Consider the following 17,679-nt stretch of genomic DNA (forward strand, 5'->3'; position numbering starts at 1 on the left):
GTCCCCCCTCCTGACCCCTGTCCCCTCAGCCCCCCTCCTGACACCCCCAACCTACTTCCCTCAAACTCCCGGCTCCCCCGAATCACCTGCCATGGGGGGGCCCAGAAGCGCTGGTGGCTAAATCACTCTGGGCCCTGGAGATGCAATAAAGGGCCCAAGGTGCGAACACGCCCCAGCCCCTGCCCCACACTAAACAGGGTTAAACATGGGCCGGGGGCGGGGTCCAGAGCCTGCAGCCTGCTCAGCCCTACGGCAAACCCCCTATTGACCCCTGGGACCGGCTGTTACAGACCCAGCAGAGCAGGAACCAGGGGAGCCGTGGCAGGTGCCATGTGAAACGAGGGGTTTGTTCCAGCCCCGGCCCCGTTCGCTGGAGCGAGTCTCTAGCTGGAAAATCCCCCGGGTTTGGGTGTTTCCCTGCTGGCCCCAGAGATGCTAGCGACTGTCCTGGGGGGACGGGATGCAGAGGAGCCGGCAGAGCTGGGCTGGAGTCAGCGTCACCGTGGCTGCTGTTAAAGTCTGACCCTGTTTCCTCCCAGGTTGGGGGTTCAGCCGGGGGAGGGGCGATGGTGTCAGGGTCCCTCTCTCCAGCCGCTCTGCTCAGGACGTCTCCGCGGAGCAGGGTCTGGATGGCCTGGGGGGCCCAGGAGACAGGGGGTGGCAGCCACGGTGGTGAAGCGAGTCTCTTTCTTTAAGGCCCCAAAGGGTGGTGGGCGGCACAGCCCATCCCCGCAATATTTTATCCACCAATGAGACCTTGTTTCCAACACCCCAGTTTTGAGTCACAGATTTCTGCTCCCCCACTTCTCCCGTGTCCCAGGCGGGCCCCAGCCTGGCCCGTGGGGTCTGCCCAGCGGCCGCTCGGGTTGGACTAATCTCGTCTTTCTGTCTCGCCAACTTTCCCCCCAACGTTCGTTCATCCAGGTTCTCGCGACGCTGCCTGAACTTCTCACTCACCGTCGTCGGCTGAACTCCCCACGAGGGGACATTTGGAGGCTCCGGTATCACAGCCCGCCCTGGGTGGGGAGATTTCGGGGACAGGGGAGAAGGAATCTCTGGGGGTTTGTACAATAGAAATACAGGGCGGGGGAGAAAGGGGGAGAGAAAAGGGGCCGGGGGACCCCGCTGCAGAGAGAGGAGGGGGACGGACACCGGCGGGGGGGGGGCAGTAAGTGCCGTTATTCTACCACCACACAAAACGCAGCATCCCCGCTCCCCACTGACAGCCCCAGGCAGAGACCAGCCCGGCAGGGCCAGAGTGTGGGACCCAGCACTGTCCAGGGGCTGCCCCGCGAGGAGCCCAATGAGCCCAGCACGGGGCAGTTCCTCTAACTGGCATTGCAGGGGCTGGTGCTCACGGGGTTAGGGGCTCAATCCTGGGGTGCCGCTGTCAGGTCGGGAGCTGTTTGGGGGGGCGGATTCTCCGGGGCAGGGGTTTTTGGGGGCAGGGGGGTTTGTGCCGGTGTCTCAGTGCCCCGAGGGGAAGCCGCTCGTCCCCAGGGAGATCCGTACAGCCGGATCCAGGTTCCTGGGGGTGCAGAGAGATGGCGGGTTAGAGGGGCCCATGTCGCCCTGGGCCTAGACCCTGGGGGGAACAAGGGGAACAGGGGGGGTCACCTCGCCTAGGACACCTCTAATAGGCCTCAGCCAGGGTCAGCCCCAGGATGAGCAGGACCACAGCACCCAGCACCAGGTGAGCGATGTTGGCATTGGTGAAATCCGGGCGCCTCGGGGGGGCTGCTGTAGGGAGAAGGGAAGAGTCACTTGGCAGCTCAGACAGGGAGATCAGCAGCTGGAGCTGCCCTGGGAGCGGAGCCCCCAACCCCACCCCCCATCCTTCAGGTCTGGCCCAGCCCCCCTCTGGGGTCTCCCAGGTGCTGCAGCTCTAGGGCGTCCCCTGTTGCCAGGGGGACGTCATGGGGCCTAGGGAAGGCAGCAACCCTAGGCCCCGCACTGCCTGGACAGGTGGGAGCTGGTGCCGCTCCCGGCTGGGTCAGGTCGGATCCCCCTGGGGGAATAGAACCAGTGGCCTTCGAGGTGGTGGGAGAGGCTGAAATAGTGACTCAGCAATTGCCCCACCCCCATCCCACAACTCAGCATCGATCCTCACTGTTGTTCCCAGGGGTGGGGGGGGGTTTAATGACTGGGGGGCAGGGACCCCCTTCCCTCACTGGGCGGGGGCTCACTTCCTCCTGTTTCCCTGTAACGGAGGCAGGCCAGGAGGTACCAGTCACACCTGGAGTCACTGCGGAGCAGGTCTGGGTGCGGCTGTTCCTATTTCAGAGGAGGAACGTCCCTGTGTCTGTAGAGCTACAGGGGAGCTTGTCTGCCAGCCGGGGCTGAATCAAACCAGGGGCGCTAATACCGACAGCCCAGACTCGCTCTGAGATCACCAGTGGGGGTTGGGAACCACACGGGATTCGTCATTTCAGGTCCAGTTTTCATGTAGACAAGGCTCACTTTGTGGATGGGAAATTCAACCACGTCCCCAGCAGAATCTGTCACGTGCCGTGCGTCCGGGTGTCCAGATTTACTCAGAAGGACCCTCGCTCCCCAACAGCCAGCGACACTCACACCGGATGGTCACGGCTTCCCTGGGCGACCCTGCCACTGGGGTGCAGGGAGATGTTGGGTTTGGGGTTGCTGGGCTCTGCAGGCAGGAGGAGACAGGCTGTGAGACACAGACCCCGGCACGGTCACTGCGCCCAGTCCCCACAGCCCGGCCCCAGTGACGAGGCCGATACAGGGGCCTGCAGGGAGAGTCTCCTGGATGCTTTTCCCCCAAATGCAAGACCGAGAGAGCTGGGCTAGCGACACAAGAGACACGGGCCACAGTGTGGATCCATCTGCAAGGAGCCCAGGGAGGGGTGGCTGGGGCAGGGCAAGGAGAGGCCGAGGGGACCTAGAGGCCAATTGCATTTTCTCTCCATCAGCTGGGGAAGGAGAAATCAGTTCAGTGGGGAACGATCACAAGTGAATCAGAGTTCGCTGGTGTAGCAGGAACTGCTTCGTCAGGTCACACTGGGAACTATTGCTGAGCTGCCTGAACAGTAACTACCACTGGCTGAATTAAACCCACTTCATGGGCAACAATTTACATTCATGGAGCCCCAGGAGCTGGAGTTCGAACGTACAAGGCACTAGGCCAGAACCCACCGCGCTACGGACCCGTCGCGGCTTCTCTGTTTTCAGCCTGAGTTCGGAGGACAATGTTTTAAGATGCTTCGTTATATCATGATTGAACCATCTTCCTGTGATGTCATTGTTTGTTGTTCTGAGTTCCAGTTCAGATAACTACACCCAGGGGCGGCTCTAGCCATTTCGCCGCCCCAAGCACAGCGGCACGCCGCGGGGGGCGCTCTGCCGGTCGCCGGTCCCGCTGCTCTGGTGGACCTCCCGCAGACGTGCGTGCGGATGCTCCACCAAAGCTGCGGGACCAGCGGAGCCGCCTGCCGCCCTCCTGGCGACCGGCAGAGTGCCCCCCGCGGCATGCCGCCCCAAGCACGCGCTTGGCGTGCGGGGGCCTGGAGCCGCCCCTGACTACACCCATTCCTCCAGGCCACGGGTTGGCTTCTGAACTGAACAACCATCCCTCCGCTGCTTTCTGGTGTAGGCACAGTCCCTTCCTTCTCTGGCAACTTCTCTCCTCCTGTCGCTGCACCTGAGGGTGCTGGTGCATTACTTTCGCTACAGCTCACTTCCTCTTCATTTCTTCAGCCCCTTTCTCTTTGCTCACATCTGATTTCCATCACGTTTCATTCGTGCTTTACATATCTCGCAGTTTTGTAACAACTTCTTAGGTAACTTGGAGACTCTCTCATTGTTTTTTCTTCTTGTTTCACTGCACGGTTCTTCCTGTAACTTTTCCCCTCACGCCTCTGTCTTTCCTCTGTCTGCCTCCTCCTGTTCCCGGCGCCCGCCAACTCTGTCCCTTCTGAACCAGACTTTCTACCTGCCAGCTCCGTACTCGGCGCCTTTCAAAGACACAGCTCGGCCACCGGGGTCCCTTTCCACTGGCTCCCTGGGTCCCTTCATTTCTGGTGCCGGTTATTACCTCATGTCATGGACTCATGGGTCGTGCCCACTCTTAGCCCCGTGGGGAGTGGTTCCACTCACTATCGGGGGTGCAGCCCCTTAGCCTCCTGGAACCGCATCTCTCTGAGCCTTAGCACGCCTGTCTCTCGCTGTGGGGCCCTCAGGGAGTCCACTCACTCTGTATCCCCGGGTCCTCCACTCCCAGAGGGAATAATGCAACCCTGCTCTCTAGCCCGGAGTGACTCTCAGCCAGCGTGAAACAGGAGGGTTTATTGAGCATTGAACCCAGCACAGGAAACTCTCAGGGCCTCAGGCCTGGCCTCCCTCAGCCCAGCACATCCCAGTCTCCCCTGCAGCCAGGTGGGCTCTGCCTGCTCTCTCCCCCTCTCCCTGGTCCAGAGACCCTGATATCACTGGCCCCAACAGCTCCTCCCGAGTCCTTTATCTTTGTCCCAGGTAAACAGGTCGCCGGGGCCCCTCCCTTCTGTCCTTTGTTCCCCTCTCCCTGGAACCGGCTGGTTGGTCAGGTCACCGGGGTCCTCTTCCCTCAACCCTTTGTCCTCCCACAGGCCGGAACCAGCTGACCTCATACCTGCTCCCCATGTTGGTGTCCCCTCTGCTCGACCCAGAGCTCAGGGCAAAGCTTGGCTCTGAGCATCCCATTGACCCCTGCGGGTCTGGCTGGGTGTGGGGACATCATGCGAATGATGAATTCACCCCCATCCCCAGCAGCATCCAACTCCTGGATTTGGATTCCACCTTTATACAGAAAAAGCCTCCTGGCCTCGCACCGACACTGACAGCGGATGGTGGCAGCTCCCCACACAGCGATCACCCCGCTGGGGCTGACGGAGATGGAGGGTCCGGGCGCGGGGAGCTCTGCGTTCACACACACACACAGGAGTGAGATGGGGAGACACAAACCCCTCCCCGTGTGTCTGTAACCTGCTCTCAGCACCCAGCCCCAGGGACAGCGCCAGGGCTAACAGACCCCTCACTGCATCCACAGGGAACCTGTGGGCTGGATTCTGATCTCAGCCCCCCAGGGTCAATATTAAGAGGTTAAAATGAGCTCTGGGCGAAGGTTCAGGGTTCAGCTCCTCTTTTCTCCTCCCCCTCCATCCTAAATACTAAAGTTTACCCAGCCCCACAGACACTCATGTACAAACACCCCACTGTGCCCGGCCTGCCCCTCACTCCCACTCCAGCCGGCCAGAGGTGCCCCCCCCACATCCCATCCACCAACCCCAACTCTATGAGAGGGGAGCCCTGCACCACAGCACCCATCCTGTCTCCCCTCACCTCACACCCCTCTCATCACCCCTCCCTTCTCCGCCCTTCCAGTCCCCCACACTGTCTTGTCTCCTCTCAAACCTCTGCCCCCTACCCCCATCCCATGTACCCTCCAACCCCCTGTCTCAGACTCCCAGGCCCCGGGTTCTCCTGGCTCCGTACGGCCCCTGGGAGATCCCCCTTCCGTGTGACAGCTCCCCGCCCCCAGGTGTGCACTCGCTCTCCGGGGTTAGGTCCTCTGGCCCCACCACCTCCTCGGGCCCCACCACCTCCTCGGGCCGCACCCCTGAGCCTGCAGCCTGCCTGGCTCCCTCCAGGAGCCCCCTCAGGGTGTCCCCTCACTACCCCCCCCCCAGGGCCGCCACCCCCAGAGGGAGCGAAGCCCCCGATCTCCAGCCTGCAGGGACTCTCAGCCAGCGCAAAACAGGAGGGTTTCTTGTACAGCTGAGTGACATGGGACAGAGATGGGCTGGGAGGGTTTGTGGTTTCCAGCCCCTGTGAGGCTGGGGGACGTAGGGGTAAATTTAGATCCTGAGTGATTAAAGGAGCAGCCGATAATACCGCGAAAGGGGAAGTCTGCCCACAGCCAGCGCCCGCTTCCTGTTTCTGCTACCGCCAGTGAAACTGGTAAACCTGATGCCCGGCCCCTACCCTGTTATACAGCCCAGCTCTGAGGCGGGAGTGGGCTGGGGGGGGGCAGTTTGTGGGTTCTGTGTTTAATACAAATCTGGAGATTAACAGGATACAAAATAACATCAACAGCCACCTCGGCACATCCCCTCCCCCTCCCAGTGCTGAGCTTCCCCCCCTGCCCCCCCCACCCCCCACATGTGGGTCTGGGCAGGCAGAGGGACAGCAGCTCGGGGAGGGTGTCACGGAGTGTGGGGGACCCAGGGCCTTCACCCCCGGGCTCCCTACGATTCACCAGGACTCTCAGCCATCCAGTAAAGCAGAAGGTTTATTTAGACGACAGGAACACCGTCCAACACAGGTCTTGCAGGCACAGATAACCAGATCCCCCCCCCCCGGTTCGGTCCATCTTGGGGGGCCTCACAGCCCCCCCCCCCCGGGGATCAGAGCTCGGTCTCCCTGCTCCTCTCTCTTCTCCAGCCCACTCTCGTCTCCCAGTCCTCTCCGGCCCCTCCTCTCTCCTCCGCCTCCTTCCTTTGTCTCCCCTGGCCAGAGGTGTCACCTCCCCTCCCCCAGGCCAAGCTCAGCTCACAGTTTGAATTCCTGACACTCACCTAAACCTCTGGCTCTCCCCTCCCCCGCACAGACAGTCTGTGCTTCCTACTCCTTCACACCTCTCCCCCCTCCGAGACTGAACTGAGCGGGGTCACTCCAGCCAGTGACCCGGGGAAGTTCGGACCCACCTACAACCTTATGCCGCCCGCGCCCTTTCCCCACCCTAGTACCCCTGGGGTGCACACGGGGCTGGGGCCTTCTCCCCACGTTCCAGTCTGGGGGGCTGTGATTCGGGTTCTCTCGGTTCAGAGCCCCCCCTCTGACCCTGGCCCCCCTCTGGACAGGCTCCTCGGGGCGGGGCGAGGGCCTTACAGCCATCTCCCCCCTGTCCCGGGCCCTCCTCCCCCTCTGGCAGAGGTCACAGGAGCGGCAGTGCTGCCGGACATGGGCAAAGACCCCAGGCCAGTAATAGTTCTGCAGCAGCCGCTGCTGGGTACGCCAGGCTCCCTGGTGCCCTGAGGGGGGAATGTCATGGGCCCGGCACAGCAGCTGGCGGCGATACTCCTGGGGTACCACCAGATGCCTCCTGATCCCCCCTGACTCCATCTTCCCTGGGGGAGCCCATTCTCGGTACAGGAGCCCCTTCTCCCACAGGAACCTTTTCCGGCCACCTCGTCCCATGGTCTGTCCCCCCCTAAGGTTGGCCAGGTCCCTTATCCTCCGCAAGGAGGGGTCTTCCCGCACCGCGGCCTGGTACTCAGCCGCTGGGGCAGGGACGGGGATCTGCTCTCTCTCCCCGGCTGGGTCTGGGGCCACAGCCTCTCTGAGCCCTGTCCCTGGGCGTTCCCTCCCTACCGGGTCAGGGTCCGGTGTCTCGGCCAAAGTACTTTCCCCGGGGTCAGGGTGCAGAGCCCTGCGTCGACCCTGACTACGGTTCACGGACAGGGTACCCTGGGTGTTACTTGGCCAGTCCTCGAGGTCCCCCCCCATTAACACCTCCGTGGGCAAATGTGGGTGCACCCCCACGTCCTTGAGGCCCTCCTTGTCCCCCCACTTTAGGTGCACCCTCGCGACAGGCACCTTGAATGGGGTCCCGATTACGCCCCTCAGGTTCAGGTAGGTGTTGGGCACCATCCGATCTAGGCCCACCACCTGCGGCCGGGCCAGCGTCACCTCTGCGCCCGTATCCCAGTACCCAGTGACCTCCTTCCCGTCTACCTCCAGGGGAACAAGGCACTCGCTCCGGAGGGGTAGTCCCGTGCCCACCCTGTAAACCCCAAACTCAGGGCTGGGAGCATCCAGCCCCTCGGAGGGGTCGACCCGGGGCCCCCCTCCCTCCTTTGCAGGGGGTACGCGGCCCACCCCCCTTTCGTGCGACCGCTGCCCCTCATCCGGCTGGGTCTCTACCAAGTTGACCCAGTGTGGGGTTGGTCTGCTCAGTTTGTCCCGGAGCTTGGGGCACTGGGCCCGTACGTGGCCCGGCTGGCCACACTGATAGCAGCCCATGTCTCGTGGGTCCCCTCGAGGGGGACGGCTGGACCTGACGCCAGATGCTTCCCTTTGGTGGGGGCTCTCCCTCGGCTCCTTCTGGGAGGTCCCATGGTGACTCTCTCTCTGCGTTGAGGCAGACCTGCTCCTTCGAGACTCCTCCCTGCCATACCCCGCCCGACTGTCCATGTATTGGTCGGCCAGCCGGCCTGCATGCTGCGGGTTCTCCGGCTTCCGGTCCATCAGCCACTGCTTCAGGTCAGACGGGCACTGCGCATACAGGTGCTCCAGTACGACTAGGTCAAGCAGGTCCTCTCTAGTTTGGGCCCCGGCTGTCCACTTGCGGGCATACCCCTGCGCCCGGTTGACCAGTTGCAGGTATGTGACCTCCCGGGTCTTACGTTGACCCCGGAACCTCTTCCGGTACATCTCCGGGGTCAGCCCAAACTCGCGGAGCAGGGCCTCTTTGAACAGGTTGTAGTCCCCCGCCTCCGCCCCTCTCATTCGGCTGTACACCTCCACGGCGGTGGAGTCCAGTAAGGGGGTGAGGCGCCGGATCCTGTCTGCAGGGTCAACCTGGTGCAGCTCGCAGGCATTCTCAAAGGCCGTCAGGAAGGTGTCTATGTCCTCCCCCTCCTTACGCGGGGCCAGGAAGTTCGCATCGAAGCTCTTTGTAGGCTTGGGCCCCCCCTCACTCACCGCAGCCGGGGCCTCCCTGTTGTTCAGTTGGGCCATGGCCAGCTCATGTCTGCGCTGCTCCTCCTTCTCTCTCGCCTCGTATCCGCGTTGCTTCTCTTTCTCCTCCAGCTCACGCTGGCTTTGTCTTTCCTCATATGCCCTCAGCTCCTTACGCTCCTCCATCTCCATCTCCATCCGTTTGATCTCTCTCTCCAAGTCCAGCCGCCTGAGTTCCACGGAGGCCGAGCGTCGCCGGGACGATCCCCTGCCGGCCGGGGGGGTCACGGTGCCCTCGGTAGCTGGGCTCCTCCTCCCCCTCCCCCTAGGCCTAGGGGTGGGAGGTCTCGAGGAGCCCTCAGCAGCCGGCTGACCACTCCCAGCAGGGACAGACACTGGTGCCTGCGCTGCATCTGCCGGGCTGCTTCCCTCAGAGACAGGGACCGGTTCATTGACTCGATCTCTCTCCTCCAGCCGGGCAATCAGCTGGGCCTTGGTGAGCTTCCCATGGCGCAGCCCCCTCTGCTTGCACAGCTCCACCAGCTCACACTTGCGCTTCTGGGAATACATCTTCCTGCTGGCCACTCGCAGGCCGGGGTGCTCGCCGCTCCCCACGGGTTCCAGGGGGACCCCTCGTGTGCCAGTCTTTGAGGTCACCCCCTCTCTGCCAGGGTCGAGCTGCAGACTCCTCCGCCCCTGGGATCGCTCGCTGTGATCCCCCGGGGGACCCTGTTACTGCAAAGTCCTGCTCTCTGGTCACACTCGCCCAGGAGTGAATCGCCCCTTCGTTTTCCTGCTCCCCAGTCACTTACTGCAGGAAGCGCCGTCCACGGGGTGCCGCCGATCCCACCGCTGCCACCAGTTGTCACGGAGTGTGGGGGACCCAGGGCCTTCACCCCCGGGCTCCCTACGATTCACCAGGACTCTCAGCCATCCAGTAAAGCAGAAGGTTTATTTAGACGACAGGAACACCGTCCAACACAGGTCTTGCAGGCACAGATAACCAGATCCCCCCCCCCCGGTTCGGTCCATCTTGGGGGGCCTCACAGCCCCCCCCCCCCGGGGATCAGAGCTCGGTCTCCCTGCTCCTCTCTCTTCTCCAGCCCACTCTCGTCTCCCAGTCCTCTCCGGCCCCTCCTCTCTCCTCCGCCTCCTTCCTTTGTCTCCCCTGGCCAGAGGTGTCACCTCCCCTCCCCCAGGCCAAGCTCAGCTCACAGTTTGAATTCCTGACACTCACCTAAACCTCTGGCTCTCCCCTCCCCCGCACAGACAGTCTGTGCTTCCTACTCCTTCACAGAGGGCAGCCTGGGGCATCTCCCCTTGAAGCAGAGTTCTCGGGGCTGGTGCTGCAGGGGGGTGAATCTCTCACTGCTCTCACTGCGCCCCCCGCTCACGTTGATCACTGTGTACACACTGGGCTGGACAGGGGCTGGGGCCAGGGACCCCCGCGTGGCCTGCGGCACCCGGCCGTCCAGCTCGGCGTAGGTGAGTCTGTCGGCGCCGGGGTCGGGCTCCTGGGGCTGGGAGGGGAGAGAGTCACTGGGGTGTGCGTGCGTGTGGACGTGCACAAAATATCAGAGCCATGAGGGCAGCTGCCCGCCCTGCCCACGTGCCCCACTGCCAGCTCCCCCCACCTGTCTGGTCCTCCGGCAGGAACAGGGCCAGGCCCTGCCCATGAGTCCCATGGCACCGCCTCTGCCTGTGGGTCTGGGCCCGGCCAGGCACTGCCCCTTACTGACATGCCCAGACCCTGCCCTGGCAATTTTCAGCCTATTTATACACTTTTCATGTTCTGTTATTCATAGACTCTAGGACTGGAAGGGACCTCGAGAGGTCATCGAGTCCAGTCCCCTGCCCTCATGGCAGGACCAAATACTGTCTAGACCATCCCTGAGAGACATTTCTCTAACCTCCTCTTAAATATCTCCAGAGATGGAGATTCCACAACCTCCCTGGGCAATTTATTCCAGTGTTTAACCACCCTGACAGGTAGGAACTTTTTCCTAATGTCCAACCTAAACCTCCCTTGCTGCAGTTTAAGCCCATTGCTTCTTGTTCTAGCCTTAGAGGCTGAGGTGAACAAGTTTTCTCCCTCCTCCTGACGACACCCTTTCAGATACCTGAAAACTGCTGTCATGTCCCCTCTCGGTCTTCTCTTCTCCAAACTAATCAGACCCATTGACTGTGTGTCTATCATTGGCATCTCAACCATGCAATCATTAATGAAATAGCTCATTACATGAGCATGAATTACAATGTGTGAAAATCATCACACTCAGCTACAAGCTGTCCTCACTAACAGCCCCGTGTAAAGACGTTATGTCCACTCTCACACCTTGCTCCTCCTCCTGATGTTTCCCCCTTCTTGCTTTCCCCACGAAAGCTTATGCTCAAATAAATGTGTTAGTCTCTAAGGTGCCACAAGTCCTCCTGTTCTTTTGTGAGACTCACTCAGCCCCTGCCGGAGCAGGGAGGCACGAAACAGTTGATCTGAGCCTGCCCGCCAGACAGCTGATTGCAGCTGCACGCAGGCTGCCCGTAGGAAACAGCTCATCTGCCAAGGCACCCGCAAAACAGTCAGGCTGGCCGGGGCCACTTCTGACTCTGGGCCCAGTGCCTGGTACTGCCCCCGGGAGAGAGTGGACCCCCAAGAAGGGCTGTATCACTGAAGGGGGTTCCCCCCAGAGACCGCAAGGGGCCAAGAGCGGGCACCACCTGTGAGTCCGTGACACCAGGTGTGTGTGTGTGGTGGGGACCAGCAGCCAGAATCTACGGGGCGCTGCTCAGTACGAGGTGACGCCCAAGCAAGGGGGGGTGTCAAGCCAGGATCCAGCCCCCCGGCACCCAGAATCCTTTGCAGTAGCCCCTCCAAGGAAGGCCCTTGGCAACTGTTGCAAAGAATTCTGGGAGAAGTCCTCTGGTAGAGAATGGTGCCCCCCTGACCCCTCCACCATGACCCCTGACCTTATAGTGCAGACACACAGACCCCACTGTGACCCCTGGGCCTATAGTGCAGGTGGGCAGGCCACACCATGACCCTTGACCTCCAACATTTAACCTCCACTATGACCCCTGACACCCATAGTGACCCCCATGACCTCTGACCCCTGGGCCTATAGTAGTGGTGGACAGGCCCCATTGTGACAGTTGACTTCCACTGTGACCTCTGACCCCTGTAGTGACTCCCTCAGGCCTATTCTGCAGATGCACAGGCCCCAGGGTTCATTGATGCAGTGGTTGCAACAGAAGAAGCTGCCCATGCCCCCATCTTTATTGGGGGATCCCCTTTATTGGGGATCCCCCCAGGATCTGCCCCAGGATTTCCCCCAGCCCCTTAATGCCCACAATCCCTGGCGCTCACTGCCCCAAGAGCTCAAAGCATTCTCCCAGGGAGGGGCTGGGTCACCATCCCAATTGCACAGATGGGGAAACTGAGGCACCGAGCAAGGAGGGGACCTGGTCAAAGCCCAGAACCTGGAATTGAACTCAGGAGTCCTGAGGCCCAGCCCGGTGCTTGGTCCACTAGGGTATAAGACCCACGCGATTGACATACACAGCAGGGCCCAGACCCTCCAGCAGGGGGCAGCAGGAACGGACACACACACACACACACACACACACACACACAGTTACTCCTGGGGGAATTCTGTGCATCTACGGACACGCAGAATTCATCTGTCCTGCATAATTTTGGTTTTTTTCCCGCATAAAATAAAATGCCAGAAGTCTAAATAATAAGATGGGTGAACTAGAGTGCCTTGTGATAAAGGAGGATATAGATATAATAGGCATCACAGAAACCTGGTGGACTGAGACCAATCAATGGGACACAATCATTCCGGGGTACAAAATATATCGGAAGGACAGAACAGGCCGTGCAGGGGGAGGAGTGGCACTATATGTTAAAGAAAGTGTAGATTCAAATGAAGTAAAAATCTTAAGCGAATCCACAGGTTCCATAGAGTCTCTCTGGATAGAAATTTCATGCTCTAGTAAAAATATAACAGTAGGGATCTATTATCGACCACCTGACCAGGACAGTAATAGTGATGATGAAATGCTAAGGGAAATTAGAGAGGCTATCAAAATTAAGAACCCAATAATAGTGGGGGATTTCAATTATCCCCATATTGACTGGGAACATTTCACTTCAGGACGAAATGCAGAGATAAAATTTCTCGATACTTTAAATGACTGCTTCATGGAGCAGCTGGTACGGGAACCCACAAGGGGAGAGGCGACTCTAGATTTAATCCTGAGTGGAGCGCAGGAGCTGGTCCAAGAGGTAACTGTAGCAGGACCGCTTGGAAATAGTGACCATAATACAATAGCATTCAACATCCCTGTGGTGGGAAGAACATCTCAACTGCCCAACACTGTGGCCTTTAATTTCAAAAGGGGGAACTATACAAAAATGAGGGGGTTAGTTAGACAAAAGTTAAAAGGTACAGTGACTAAAGTGAAATCCCTGCAAGTTGCGTGGGCCCTTTTTAAAGACACCATAATAGAGGCCCAACTTCAATGTATACCCCAAATTAAGAAAAACAGTAAAAGAACTAAAAAAGAGCCACCGTGGCTTAACAACCATGTAAAAGAAGCAGTGAGAGATAAAAAGACTTCCTTTAAAAAGTGGAAGTCAAATCCCAGTGAGGCAAATAGAAAGGAGCACAAACACTGCCAACTTAAGTGCAAGAGTGTAATAAGAAAAGCCAAAGAGGAGTTTGAAGAACGGCTAGCCATAAACTCCAAAGGTAATAACAAAATGTTTTTTAAGTACATCAGAAGCAGGAAGCCTGCTAAACAACCAGTGGGGCCCCTTGACGATGAAAATACAAAAGGAGCGCTTAAAGATGATAAAGTCATTGCGGAGAAACTAAATGGATTCTTTGCTTCAGTCTTCACGGCTGAGGATGTTAGGGAGATTCCCAGACCTGAGCTGGCTTTTGTAGGTGACAAATCTGAGGAACTGTCACAGATTGAAGTGTCACTAGAGGAGGTTTTGGAATTAATTGATAAACTCAACATTAACAAGTCACCGGGACCAGATGGCATTCACCCAAGAGTTCTGAAAGAACTCAAATGTGAAGTTGCGGAACTATTAACCAAGGTTTGTAACCTGTCCTTTAAATCGGCTTCGGTACCCAATGACTGGAAGTTAGGTAATGTAACGCCAATATTTAAAAAGGGCTCTAGGGGTGATCCTGGCAATTACAGACCGGTAAGTCTAACGTCGGTACCGGGCAAATTAGTTGAAACAATAGTAAAGAATAAAATTGTCAGACACATAGAAAAACATAAACTCTTGAGCAATAGTCAACATGGTTTCTGTAAAGGGAAATCGTGTCTTACTAATCTATTAGAGTTCTTTGAAGGGGTCAACAAACATGTGGACAAGGGGGATCCGGTGGACATAGTGTACTTAGATTTCCAGAAAGCCTTTGACAAGGTCCCTCACCAAAGGCTCTTACGTAAATTAAGCTGTCATGGGATAAAAGGAAAGGTCCTTTCATGGATTGAGAACTGGTTAAAGGACAGGGAACAAAGGGTAGGAATTAATGGTAAATTCTCAGAATGGAGAGGGGTAACTAGTGGTGTTCCCCAAGGGTCAGTCCTAGGACCAATCCTATTCAATTTATTCATAAATGATCTGGAGAAAGGGGTAAACAGTGAGGTGGCAAAGTTTGCAGATGACACTAAACTACTCAAGATAGTTAAGACCAAAGCAGATTGTGAAGAACTTCAAAAAGATCTCACAAAACTAAGTGATTGGGCAACAAAATGGCAAATGAAATTTAATGTGGATAAATGTAAAGTAATGCACATTGGAAAAAATAACCCCAACTATACATACAACATGATGGGGGCTAATTTAGCTACAACGAGTCAGGAAAAAGATCTTGGAGTTATCGTGGATAGTTCTCTGAAGATGTCCACGCAGTGTGCAGAGGCGGTCAAAAAAGCAAACAGGATGTTAGGAATCATTAAAAAGGGGATAGAGAATAAGACTGAGAATATATTATTGCCCTTATATAAATCCATGGTACGCCCACATCTCGAATACTGTGTACAGATGTGGTCTCCTCACCTCAAAAAAGATATTCTAGCACTAGAAAAGGTTCAGAAAAGAGCAACTAAAATGATTAGGGGTTTAGAGAGGGTCCCATATGAGGAAAGATTAAAGAGGCTAGGACTCTTCAGTTTGGAAAAGAGGAGACTAAGGGGGGACATGATAGAGGTATATAAAATCATGAGTGATGTTGAGAAAGTGGATAAGGAAAAGTTATTTACTTATTCCCATAATACAAGAACTAGGGGTCACCAAATGAAATTAATAGGCAGCAGGTTTAAAACAAATAAAAGGAAGTTCTTCTTCACGCAGCGCACAGTCAACTTGTGGAACTCCTTACCTGAGGAGGTTGTGAAGGCTAGGACTATAACAATGTTTAAAAGGGGACTGGATAAATTCATGGTGGCTAAGTCCATAAATGGCTATTAGCCAGGATGGGTAAGAATGGTGTCCCTACCCTCTGTTCGTCAGAGGATGGAGATGGATGGCAGGAGAGAGATCACTTGATCATTGCCTGTTAGGTTCACTCCCTCAGGGGCACCTGGCATTGGCCACTGTCGGTAGACAGATACTGGGCTAGATGGACCTTTGGTCTGACCCGGTACGGCCTTTCTTATGTTCTTATGTTATTCTGCCCCAGAAGTGCTGCAGTTCCGCCTTTTGCCCACCAGAGGGCGCCATGGCGCCAGACGACCCAGCAGCACGAACACAGCCCGCTGTTCTGGCGCCACAGCGGCCCCTGGTGGGCAGAGGCGGAACTGCAGCACTTCTGGGGCAGAATGTATTTTCTGTGGGGAAAAAAATTCTCTGCCTGTCCCATGCTGCAGAATCCCCCAGGAGCAGAAGTTCATCACAGCACCTGCCGCAGAGCCCGGTTAGGGTAGAGTGGGGCACCCAGGGCTGCTGGAGGGTCACAGACTGCGGCTCAAGAGCTAGTGGGGTGACAGCATTCAGTCAGCTTGGAAAAGAGGAGACTAAGGGGGGATATGATAGAGGTCTATAAAATCATGAGTGATGTGGAGAAAGTGGATAAGGAAAAGTTATTTACTTATTCCCATAATACAAGAACTAGGGGCCACCAAATGAAATGAATGGGCAGCAGGTTTAAAACAAATAAAAGGAAGTTCTTCATGCAGCGCACAGTCAACTTGTGGAACTCCTTGCCTGAGGAGGCTGTGAAGGCTAGGACTATAACAGCGTTTAAAAGAGAACTGGATAAATTCATGGAGGTTAAGTCCATTAATGGCTATTAGCCAGGCTGGGTAAGGAATGGTGTCCCTAGCCTCTGTCAGAGGGTGGAGATGGATGGCAGGAGAGAGATCCCTTGATCATTTCCTGTTAGGTTCACCCCTCTGGGGCACCTGGCATTGGCCACTGTCGGTAGACAGGATACTGGGATGGATGGATGTGATGCAGTAGGGACTGTCTGCATGGAGGATGGGAGAGCAGGGAATGACTTTAGGGGAGGGATGGTACCTGAGCCTGTAACCTGAGCCAGGAAGGGGGGTGGGGAGAGTCGACACCTTTGCCTGGGAAGCTGGACAAGGGAAGAGAGCCTGCTGGAGAGGTTTTTGGTTTCAGTTTTGGGCTGGCTGGGAAGAGACAGGGAACCCTAAGTCTGGGGTCTAAGATCCTTGCCCCCCAGAGGGACCTGGCTAAGGGGTCCTGGTTGTACTTACAAGCCCTGCTTGTACCTACAAGCCCTGCTTGGGACTGTGTTCCTGTTGTCTAATAAACCACCTGTTCTCCTGTCTGGCTGAGAGTCACGGTGAATTGCAGGAAGTGGGGGTTGCAGGGCTCTGACTCCCCCACACTCTGTGACAACTGGTGGTAGAGGTGGGATCTACTGCACCCCATGGACGGCGCTTCCTGCAGTAAGTGACTGGGGAGCAGTAAAACAAAGGGGGATTGACGGGGACCAGGTGTGCTGAAGATTCAGAGAGAGATGGTTTCAGGGGGCGATTAACCCCTGGGAGCATGTGACCAGAGAGAAGGCTCTCGCAGTAACAGAGTCCCCCGGGGGATTGCAGCGAGTGGTCCCAGGGGCAGAGGAGTCTGCTATTGGCAGAGACCTGGCAGAGAGGTGGTGACCTCAAGGACTGGCACACTAGGGGTCTCCCTGGAAACCGGGGGGAGCGGTGAGCACCCCAGCCTGTGAGTGGCCAGCAGGAAGATGTATGCCAAGCACCTTAAGAGCGACCTGGTGGAGCTGTGCAAGCAGAGGGGGCTGCGCAGTGGGAAGGTCACCAAGGACCAGCTGATCGGCCAGCTGGAGGAGGGAGATCGCTTGAATGAACTGATCCCTGTCTCTGAGGGAAGCAGCCTGGCAGATGCAGCGCAGGCACCAGTGTCTGTCCCTGCTGGGAGTGGTCAGCCGGCCGCTGAGGACTTCCCGAGACCCCTCTTACCCATGCCTAGGGGAAGGGCGGGGAGGAGCCCAGCAAATACTGAGGGCACCGTGACACCCCCGGCCAGCAGGGGATCCTCCCGGCGACGCCCAGCATCCATGGAGCGGAAGCAGCTGAAATGAGAGAGAGAGCTAAAAATGAGAGAGCTGGAGGATCTGGAAAACAGAGGCAGCATGAAGAGAGACAAAGACAGTGGGAACTGGAGGAGAAAGAGCGACAGCGTCAGCATGAGCTGGAGCTGGCGAGGCTGAGAAGCAGCGGGCCCCCGGCTGCGGAGAGCGAGGGGGGGCCCAGGACTGCACGGAGCTTTGATAAGGGCATCTTGGCCCAGTGTAAGGAGGGGGAGGACATGGATGACTTCCTGGATGCCTTTGAGATGGCCTGTGAGTTGCACCAGGTAGATCCTGCGGACAGGCTCCAGGTTCTCACCCCCTTACTGGACCCCAAAGCCGTGGCATTGTACGGCCAGCTGGGAGAGGGGGAGAAAGGGGACTAGGAACTATTCCAGCAGGCCCTGCTGCGCGAGTT

General features: G+C 57.5%; 1 protein-coding gene across 1 annotated transcript in view; it reads right to left on the minus strand.

Moving 5' to 3' along the window:
- Positions 1-1,633: 1,633 nt before the first annotated feature.
- The window catches only part of LOC123349993 (immunoglobulin superfamily member 1-like), a 44,615-nt gene continuing 28,569 nt past the window's right edge, over positions 1,634-17,679 (minus strand). Inside the window, exons 14-15 of the mRNA XM_044988327.1 lie at positions 10,046-10,196; positions 1,634-1,740 (exon numbers count right to left, since the gene is read on the minus strand). Of these exons, the coding sequence (XP_044844262.1) occupies positions 1,634-1,740; positions 10,046-10,196 (258 nt within the window). The remainder of the gene's footprint in view (positions 1,741-10,045; positions 10,197-17,679) is intronic.

The sequence above is a fragment of the Mauremys mutica genome, chromosome 15 (genome assembly GCF_020497125.1).
Source record: "Mauremys mutica isolate MM-2020 ecotype Southern chromosome 15, ASM2049712v1, whole genome shotgun sequence".
NCBI lineage: Eukaryota > Metazoa > Chordata > Testudines > Geoemydidae > Mauremys > Mauremys mutica.